At 52.7% G+C, this 9903-nt stretch overlaps 1 protein-coding gene and 1 long non-coding RNA gene across 12 annotated transcripts in view; one reads left to right on the top strand and one right to left on the bottom strand.

Moving 5' to 3' along the window:
* The window catches only part of LOC117287303, an 8080-nt gene extending 7691 nt beyond the window's left edge, over positions 1-389 (bottom strand). Inside the window, exon 1 of the long non-coding RNA XR_004518538.1 lies at positions 359-389. This is a non-coding gene — a long non-coding RNA (uncharacterized LOC117287303). The remainder of the gene's footprint in view (positions 1-358) is intronic.
* Positions 390-395: 6 nt separating this feature from the next.
* Ubxn11 (UBX domain protein 11) overlaps positions 396-9903 on the top strand; it is a 21927-nt gene continuing 12419 nt past the window's right edge. For 10 of the 11 annotated variants that reach the window (XR_782032.2, XM_010633257.2, XM_010633262.2 and 7 more), the window contains exons 1-7: positions 404-486; positions 4077-4181; positions 5367-5395; positions 5861-5959; positions 8360-8472; positions 8910-8964; positions 9354-9430. Coding sequence is in view for 10 of the 11 variants with exons in the window: in XM_010633257.2 (XP_010631559.1) it covers positions 4111-4181; positions 5367-5395; positions 5861-5959; positions 8360-8472; positions 8910-8964; positions 9354-9430 (444 nt within the window). In the remaining variant the exon portion in view is untranslated. Of the gene's footprint in view, positions 487-4076; positions 4182-5366; positions 5396-5860; positions 5960-8359; positions 8473-8909; positions 8965-9353; positions 9431-9903 lie in introns of all 11 variants that reach the window. The other variant, XM_010633241.2, reaches the window with a different exon arrangement.

The raw sequence follows: 9903 nt of genomic DNA on the forward strand, positions 1-9903 counted from the left end.
AAAAAAAAAAAAAAAAAAAAAAGATAACTAAATAAAAAGTCTGGGAATGTGCGAAGGGCTTGGGTGTTCAATCTTCAGTGCCAAAAAAAGAGGCAGAGAAATTCAGAAATACTTATCAAGTACCTGCATCATCTCAGTTAATCACAAAACTATCCCCCACGAAGTAGTTTACCCCCAAGATCATTTTGGCACCGTAGTGGCCCTGTCAGAGACACACATTCATGTGCAAGTGCTTCCAGCAATTTCACCAAGCTAAATCCTGAGTGTCCTCGGACCTTCTGGACCGTAGAGAGACGAAGAGCAGTGGATTCTAGGATTTGCTATGCCCCAAAAGAGCCCCGACCCTGCGTGCCAGTACCCGCCTCGGCTGCCCGTTGGTCGCTCGGGTCCTCGAATTAGCCAATGAGAAGTACACAGGTCCTGGTCGCCTGGGAAACCGCGTGTCAACAAGATGGCGGGGCCGGAACAGCACGCTGTACCCTTGTGGTGAGTCCCTGGCCCAAGGCCTTTCAATGGTCCCCTCAGGGAGAGACCTCGCCCCGGAGTTCCCCAGAGTCCCCAGAGCCAGCAACTTCCTGAGCCCGGCTGCCCTAATAACGATTTGGGCCCGGGGAGAGTGTTCGGACTCCGCTCTCCATGACTACATACGGCTGCGGAGGGGGCGACTCGGATCCCGGGGCGTGGTCAGGTCGTGGTAGTTGTACCCCTGGGAATTAGGGAGACAAGGCCTGCAACACGCAGCCTGTTGGCTGTGGATCCTGGAGCTAGGAATAGGCTGAGGAGTTGTGTTGAAGGACGTTGTCAGTCAAGCACATGTGGTACTGTTTGGTCCCAAAGAGTAGAAGCACAGGAGTTTCAGAGCCCGGATCTGGAGAGAGATAGCCCTACCTTTAGGAATTTTCGACCTGAAGGGGAAGACACTGTCCTGCCCTGGAAGCCCCCTGTAGTGAAGAGGGTGTACTACTAGAGTCTGTCCTCAGAGTCTCCTAGGCTGAGGAAGGAAGAGACACAATCCTACCCTTTCCAGACGAGTGGGGAGACAGTCTTTGCCCTGAGGGATCTCCTAAAATCTATGGGTAAACAAATCTGGAGACGTGTCGAAGTGGACGAGAATGAGACTGGAAGCAGGACAGTTAGCGAGCAAGCCCCACAGAAAGTGCGGCGAGTGTCGCATCAGGGGGGCCAGCAGCGAGCATTGAAAGGAGACACCGCAGAGTTTTGTCTACAGGGTTTGGTAATTGATGTAATTAAGAGGGGAGGGGAGGGGAGGAAATTTTTGCGGTTGGATAATGGAGTTCCATTAAGAAGGGGGAAGGGCTCAGGATTTAGCTCAGCGGTTCGGTGGCCTTCCTTGCAAGTGCAAGGACCCGAGTTCGATCCCTGGCATCAAAAAAAGGTGGGAGGGGGGATTGCAGAAGTTGGTTTTGTTGGAAGATGTTGAGTTTGGTTTGGGAGCCAGCTTTAATTGTTTACCTTTGTGATAGCTTTATTGATACATAATTCACCTATTCTGTAGCATTTTAAAGGGTAAATTTCAATCAACTTTAGAAACACTCCATGTTATATGAAATGTCCATAATGGGAAAATCTGTAGAAACAGAAAGTAGATTAGTGACTGCTTAGGGTTGGCTGGGGAGAGGGCGCTAAATGGAGTATGGGTGACTACTAAAAGATACTGGTCTTTTAGGCTGATGAAAATGTTCTCAAATTGTGATTGTTTGCACATCTCTGAATACATTAATAACTTAATTGTATGCTTTAAAAGGGTGAGGTATATTTATAAAATGACAATAAAAGTATTTCTAAAAAAGATTATATACACTATATGACTCCATTTATATAATGTTCCTAAAGTAAGAAAATTATAAGATGAAAAAGAAAAGAGTAGTGATTTCCAGGGATTAGGGCTGAGGAAGAAGAATGGGTGTGTCTGTAAAGAGGCAGCAGGAGGAAGACCTCTGCTGGGGCGGAATAGGGCTGCATTTTTCTTTTTTTTTTTTTTTTTTTTTTGCCAGGGTCTCACTATGCAGTTGAGACTGACCTGGAACTCACGATGTAGCCCAGGCTGGTTTCAAACTCACAGCGATCCTCCTGCCTCAGTCTCCAGAATGCTGGGATTACAGGCATGCGCCACCACACCCAGCTAGGTCTGCATTTTGATTGCTGTGGTGGTTAAAGCACCTGTACCCACGTGAACAGGTGGCATAGGCTTGTACACACAGACTATACAAAAACAGTCAATTTCCTGTTCTTTTTGTTTTGTTTTTTTGAGACAGGGTCTCACTATGTAGTTGAGACTGACCTGGAGCTCACTATGTAGCCCAGGCAGGTCTCGAACTCACAGCGATCCTCCTGCCTCAGCCTCCCGAGTGCTGGGATTACAGGCGTGTGTCACCACACCTGGCTCTTGTTCTTGATACTGCACTGTAGCTCAATCAAATGTAATAATTGAGGGAAATTAGGTGAAGGATACACAGGACCTCTCTCCTTAATTCCCTGTGAATCGATAATAATAATTTTAAAATTAAAAAATTAAGTTGTGACTAAACCTGGCCAAGGGAAGGGTGTGGGTAAGATCAGGGAGACCATTCTGAAAGCTTTCCTGGCTCATGGAGCTGCATAGACATTTGAGGCATTGCCAGAAGCTCACTGGCTCAAGTGTAGGAGGTGGATGAGGTAGAGGATGAGATGGGGGGACATAGACAGGGACCAGATCACCCATATTAAGGACTCTGGAATTTTTGTGTGTATGAGTAACGAAGGAGCCATGGGGGGGCGGGTGTTGTACAGGAGCCTGACATGCTAATTTGGTGTTTTGATATCTCTGGCAGCAAGTAGAGACTGATAGAGGAACCATGAGGGGCTGTCATACTTAGCCACTCAAACCATGAGGGTGCCCAGATTACACAGGGCAGCACAAAGATAGGGGCATGGGCCGGGGATGTAGCTCAGTGGCACTGTGCCTGCCTGGCAAGTGCAAGGTCTCTAGTTTGATCTTCAGTACAAAAAAAACAAACAAACAAACAAACAAAGAAGACAAGGGCAGGTGGCAGACCTGCTGCGGGGGTGAGGACCCTGGGCTGGTCCTTGGGGGAGAGCTCCTGAGGAAGGGGCAGGACATGAGTCTCACACTTAGAATGGAGGCCTGGGACCTGCTCTTGCTGGGCAGCTTCAGCATTAGGTGAGAGGCCAGTAAGTAACACACATTTCCAAGATGGAAGTTCTTGGGTTTATACTAAAAAGACTTGGTTCAGACCCTCCCTGATGAAGGCTCTAGGATTTCTAGGTATTAGCCATTTTAACATGCACTGAACAGGATAGGGGTCTTTAATTATGTCCCAAATGTGCATTCCTCCCTCCAGAAGGAAGGAAGAGAGGGAAACCAGCATTTGTGAGTGCCTAGTTCTGTGTGGCAGTAACATGACCCACACGGCCACAGTCACGTTTCTAAGTGCTTCCTTTGGGCACGGCATTGGGCTAGTTGCTTGCTGTTATCTCTGAATTCCCCAGTAACCTGCCTGGCCGGTATTGTTACTGTCTTACATCAGAGGAACGGAGATACCAGGTGCACTATGGGCAGCAGAACCCGTTCAGAGCCTGGGCTCATAATCTCCACATCACATGGATGTGTCTTCCTCCGGTCCTGCCTGAGGGTTTCCCCCTCTGATGTTGGAGATATTGGGAGTGGCACCTGGATTCTGGTAAAGGAGGAAGAGATACCTGGGGTTTATGTCAACCAACATGCTGAGGGATAGAAAAAAGCTCAGGCCTCCCGGGTAGTCTTGTGTCTACCCTCAGGTTCTAGTTCTGAGGAAGCCCCAGGCCTCCAACCCATCTCTGTACTTTGCCCCCTTGCATAGCCCCTTCCCAGGCACCAGCAGACCTCTGTGTTCAGAGCTGAGAGCGCAGTCCCCAGAGGACCAGGTAGATGTTGAAACCTCTGCCAGGCACCGGAGAAGTGAGGGCTGCTGCTTCTAGGGAAAGGACACAAGGAGAAGACACTTCTGGCAACCCCCTGGACCCAAACCCCTAGGTCCCCTCTGTTCCCAAGGGCTGACTTCCCTCTTTCCTCTCAGGGTGTTCCTGATAGGTAGCATCTAGAGTAGAACTATGAGCTCACCTCTGGCCTCCCTTAGAAAGACCCGGAAAGTGCCCCTGCAGTCGGAGCCTGTGAACCCTGGGTAAGGAACTGGTCTCTGGGGTCCTTATCTCTCTGCCTGTCTCCTCCTTGACCATCCCATGAACACAGAAGAATGGCTCTTACTGGAGGCACTGGGGAATACAAAGAGGAGTCACATGACTTCCCTTGATTGGTCTCTGTCTCTCTGTCTCTATCTCTTTCTGTCTGTGTCTGTCTCTGTCTCTGGCTGTCTCTCTTCCCAGGACTGGGTATTGAACTCAGGGCCTTCACATTCAGCTATATTTTTCCATGCTCCCCACTTTATATTTTGAGACAGGATTCTGTTCATTTACCTAGGATCTCATTAAATTACTCAGTGCTCAGCTGCCTCAGCCTCCCTCGGGGCTGGGATCACAGGTGTGGGCCACTTCGCCCAGCACTAACCTTCTTGGTACCTGGGATCGAACTGGGAACCTTGTGCTTGTGAGGCAGGAGGTGGAACCACTGAGCCAAATCCCTGGCCCTCCTTTTTAAATTTTTAAAAATTATTATTTGTGTGTTTTTTGGGTTTTTTTTTTAAAGACAGTCTCACTGTGTAGTTCAGGCTGGCCTTGAACTTGCAATAATCCTCCTGCCTCATCCTCTGGAGTGTTGGGCTACAGGCCCGCACTACCACACCTGCTCCTTTCCCTTCATCCCTTCCTCTGGGGAGTGCCCCTTTGTGCTGACCTTGACCGGGAGCACCTTTCTGGAAGAAGCGGGCCATGCAGGAGTGGCTCCCTGGCGTCTGTCACTGTTCACTGCTCTGCAGGCACCACTGGGCTGCCGATCCTGGGCCAGGCCCTGTGTGGGGCTGTCTGGGGAGGGACTCGCTTCTAACTGTGTAGTGATTTCATCTTTGCAAAGGAGCTTTTGCCTTTTGTTTCCTTCTTGCTTTTTGAACACCACTTGGAGTCATTCTAGGGCCAAGGCCATCAAGAGAGGTTAAGCAACAGGCCTGTGGTCCCACAGCCACTGCTGAACAGAGTGAGGGCCCTACTGCGGTCTTTGCCACCTGGGACTGTGCTGCAGGGCATCCTGTTCTCTTCTGGGAGGAGCTGGGCACTGGGAAGTGGGTGGAGAAGTCCTGGTGCCCCTGCCTCCATCTCCTCTCTCCTGGGCTGGCGCCTGGGGCTGGAGTCTTTCCCCCGGGGCACCCAAGGGTCTTAACACGTTTCTTCCTTCTGCTTCCTTCCGGGATTCTCAGGAGGCGAGGGATAAGAATCTATGGAGACGGTAAGTGCAGCTCGGCCCTTGTGTCACCCTTACCTGCCTGGACCTCCTTACAGCTGGGCAGATGGGAAGGAAAGCAGAGGAAGGGCACTTCAAACCGCTGGCCAGCTGCCAGTCCGTCTCCACACAGCCCCGATCCCCCTGACCCACGGTGGGACTGGCCGTGGGTGAGGCCCCTCGGGTCCCTGCCCTCACAATCCTTCCCTGGCTCCTGTGGGCTCAAGTGTTTGCATCCCTGTGCCACTTCTGCCCCACTGTGGGGCACGCAGGTCCCCTGGAGCTGGGCGGGGAGAACTCTCAGAAGAGGCCCAGTTTGGATGGACCCTTTCTCCTCCCACCTCTGGAGTTTTCTGTCCTCGCAGTCATAGGGGACAGTGTCCAGGCTGCTTCACCCTGGCGGGGGCCCAGGACCTGAGCTCCCTCTGGGCCTTGGCCTCAGAGCAGTGACCTGGTCATCCCTGTCTGCAGAAGATGAGGTGGACATGCTGAATGACGGACACGGCTCTGAAGAAAGGCTCTCTGTCCCTTCGTGCTACAGCAGCAGAGCTGCCCCTGTGAGGAGCCAAGGTGAGAGCAGCCTGGGTCTGGGCTATCGGAGGGCCCCAGAGAAGGGTGAGTCCCTGAGAGCCACACCTCCTCCATGCCCCTGTGGGTCGGAGGCAGCTGACCACGGTCGTGTGCCTGTACCCTCAAACCTGTCCTGGGTCTGGTTCGGCATGAAGCCACTCCCCTGCCTGCTTAGTCCAGCCAAGCTAGGCTGTAGCAGAAGGTCTGGGGGCCCCATCAAGTGTGACATCAGTGGGTCCAGCACTCAGGGTGAGAGAGGGCGAAGGGCCTGAGGAGGAAGCTCAGCCTCTGGTCACCTGCTTCTTGCTTCTGTAGGGTCCAGACAGGCCTGGAGTCCGCTCAGTGGCCCATTGCACCTGGCCCACGGCATCTGCAAATGTGGGGTGGGGGATGATCAGGCAGCTTCCCAAGGGAGGGAGGATGGAGTGGGTCTCAGGAAATGGGACCCTGGGCAGGCCTGGAGGCAGGATGGGTGTGTAGAGCAATGGGTGGAGTCACAGTCTGATCTGGGAGTCAGGCAGCTGGGGATGGGGAGCACCTAGGCCAGTATTGGCCAGGACCTCGCGAGGTCCACTTGACAGAAGTCCCTGAGTCAGTGCTGGCCGCTGAGTGCTCAGCGTAGTGGCCGCGTATAAGGAAGTCAGCAGTAGGGAGGAGCTTGGCCATCCTTGATCAAACCCCTGCATGTGATGGAGAGACAGGACAAGCTTGGCCCAAATTCCACAGCCATTTAGTCACAGAGCCAGGGTCTCCGACACCCAGCAGGGACGATTTTAACAGCAACCACCGCAACCAGCTCCTCCTCTTGAAGACGGTCTGTGCCCTCTGCTTCTCCGGTCACTCGCTGTTTTCCTCCTTCCCAGCCAGTGTCTGTCCCCACCAAAGTCTTAGACAGGACCTGTCCATCCTGTTTCGCTTCCGACCCATCCCCGTTCCTTCCTTGGAGCACCCTCCGCTCTGGACGCCCTGTTCTGGCCTCCGCTTGCCCACTGCTGTCCCGATCTTTCCTCCCAGCTCTCTTGGCCAGCTCCTCCTTTTCCCTGAACTTGCTGGTGTGGATGTCCTGCGTGGGTCCTTCACTCTCCGTGCTGCCTCAGCGAGCTCGTCCACATTCCGTGTGCTGACAGCTCCTAAAAGCTTGCTTGTCTCAGGAGGCTTTTGACTGCAAGCCAAGGAGGACCCTCACTCAACCTGCATGTGCAGCAGGGACATATGTTATCCCGAGTGCTGAGAAGCCCTGACAGGGCAGCTCCAGGGCCACTAACTCAGTGACTAGAAGACGTCACCCAGAGTTCCGGCTCCTCTGTCTGCCCCTGAACCACCTCCAGTCCTGCATAGTCACAGGACAGTGGTTGTGGTGCCTGCTTCTCACCTGATGACAATGTCTAGGACAATATAATGACAAGAATGGCTGTTTATTCTCTCTCTCTCTTTTTTTTTTTTTGATAGAGGGTCTCATTTTATAGTGCAGGATGTCCTTGAACTTACTGTGGAGGTCAGGCTGTCCTTGAATTTGTGATCCTGCTGCCTCAGCCTCCTGATTATAGATGTGTACCACCCTGCCCAGCTCTCCCAGACTTTTTATTTTGAGAAATTTCCAGTATACAGAAAAGCTGAAATAACAGCATAGTGAACACTGGTGTGTCTCCCACTTTGATAACAACTGATGACATGCTACCACACTCTCCTCTCTCCACCACACACATAGGTGAATGTAAATGTATATTTTGATGAACAGTTCAGGGGGTCATGGCATTTCATCTCTACTTGGATGTGCATTTTCTAAGAATAAGAAAAAAATCACGATATTATTATCACATCTAAGAGCGTGAATATTCATATCATGCTAACCTTTATCTCTTTCAAATTTAAGTCTCCCTAGTGTTTCAAAATACCTCTTAGAACAAATTTCCTTCCCCATCTTCTACCTGAGCATCATGCCCCCTACTTAAAGCTCTTTAGAACAGTGACTCCTTTTAAAACAATGGCTCCCAAGCACTCATCCTGCAGAATGCCCCCCACTGAGGCCTTTTCTGTCCATCTGTCCACTCACAGTGGTGTGTACCTGGCTCCCTTATCCACTGCACTGCCTGCAGATTAGATCTTGAGGCTTGGTTAGTTTGGATTGGGATCACCTTTCTGATAAGACTTCAAGGTGATACGGCACATGGATTGTACCACTCACTTATACGCATTGGACAACTTAATGCACCCACGCTCTTCTACCTCATGAGCACGGATGATATGAGCTGATCTATGTAGTTTCAAGCAGTCCCTACCATGTGAGTTAGCTGCTGTTAGTGCATTCATTTCTGCTTTAGGGACCCTCTCCCTCTCCCTGGGACTCCCCACCTCAGCCTCTGCTCCAGGCCTGGGCTCTAGAGACTGTTTGATCTGCAGGCCCTGCCTTCCCGGACCCAGACCCAGACCCAGAGCTGTTGGCCTCCATGACAAGGAAGCTGCAGGACCTCGAGCAGCAGGTGCAGGCCCAGACTGACGAGATGCTGTCCAAGGTAGGAGCCCAGGTGGGAGGGCCCAGGAGGTGAGTGCTGGACCTGGCAGGGTGGGTTCTAAGGCCAACTCACCCACCTAGCTGCCTGGTTCGCTCCCTTGAGGTGGCCTGGGATTGATCTGAGTCCCTATGACTTCAGCAGAAAGGCTGGGGTCTTCAGGGCAGCTGAGCAGGGGCCATTAGGCCTGGAGCCAGATGGAGCAGCAGGATGCTAAACCAAGCTGGCAGACACAGGCACTGGGCCCCCTGCATGGGCTGCACATTTCCCTGCCTCCGAGGGACCACAAGAGTCACCTCAGGAGCAGTGTCAGGGTCAAAGATAGCCAGGGGCTCTGTGCTCCCTAGTTGCCCCATGTAGGCAGAAATTCTGGATCTTGGCTTCAAATGGCCGAAGGGACCCACCAGGCTTCATCCTCACCCTGTGTCTCCCTGCTTCAGGACCAGAAGATACTGGCCCTGGAAGAGTTGGTAAAGACCCTCCAGCAGCAGCAGGGTAAGAGACCCCTGGGTTCAGGCACCTCTCCGAGGCCTGTGGCTTCTGGAAGCAAGGACAGTTACTCCGGGCATTAGGACTCACGAGCATCAAGCTAACTCCTTGGTGGAATCTGGACAGCTTGGCCTGAAGAGGGGCAGTGACAGCTCCAGGACAGTGCTGCAGCCACCCAGTGCCCACCTATGCGGGACTGAGTCCCCTGCGACAGGGCACCTCATCCAAAGCACAGAGGAGACGAGCTCTAAGGGGATCAGTGGCCCCTGAGAGTCAGGGTGCTGCCCAGGACGAGGGAGGGGGATGAGGGGACAGCAGCTTTTGGGGACCCCTGGGGCAGAGAACTTGGCAGGCTCAGTTTGGGGCAGCTGAACCACCCCCATCTTCCCCTGAAGGTGACGTGAGCATGCAGCAGCAGGAAGAGCTGGAGACCTTGTGCACGCAGCTTCAACAGCAGGTCGGGGAGATGGAGGTGAGCGGACCCTGGCGGTGGTGACCAGCTGGCTTTCCCAACCTGGCTGTCTGACCCTCAGGAACGGCATCAGAGCCTCCCTCTCTGCACCCTTCCTCACTAAGCATTCTACCCAGCCAGGGCCCTGCCCCATTTCCCTGCCCAGGGCTGACCTAAGTCTGAAGAGCAGAGTGGAAAAGCCAGGTGTGGTGCTGTATGCCTATGATCCTAGCACTTGGGAGGCTGAGGCAGGAAGACTGTGAGTTCAAGGCCAGCCTGAGCTACGTAGCAAGACCCTGTCTTAGAACAAAAAAATGAAGTGTAGTCCCAGGAGATCCCTCCTGTCAGGCCAGTCATACTCTGAACGTGCACCTCTCCTGCATGATAGACCTCATGGCTCCCAGCTGGGCTCGGTTCCAACCAAGGTCCTTGCTGTGGCTCTAGGGCAGCCCCTGCCTGATCTCCACCCTCATCTTTTTTTTTTTTTTTTTTTT

The sequence above is a fragment of the Fukomys damarensis genome, unplaced genomic scaffold (genome assembly GCF_012274545.1).
Source record: "Fukomys damarensis isolate Sample0158 unplaced genomic scaffold, DMR_v1.0_HiC HiC_scaffold_23, whole genome shotgun sequence".
NCBI lineage: Eukaryota > Metazoa > Chordata > Mammalia > Rodentia > Bathyergidae > Fukomys > Fukomys damarensis.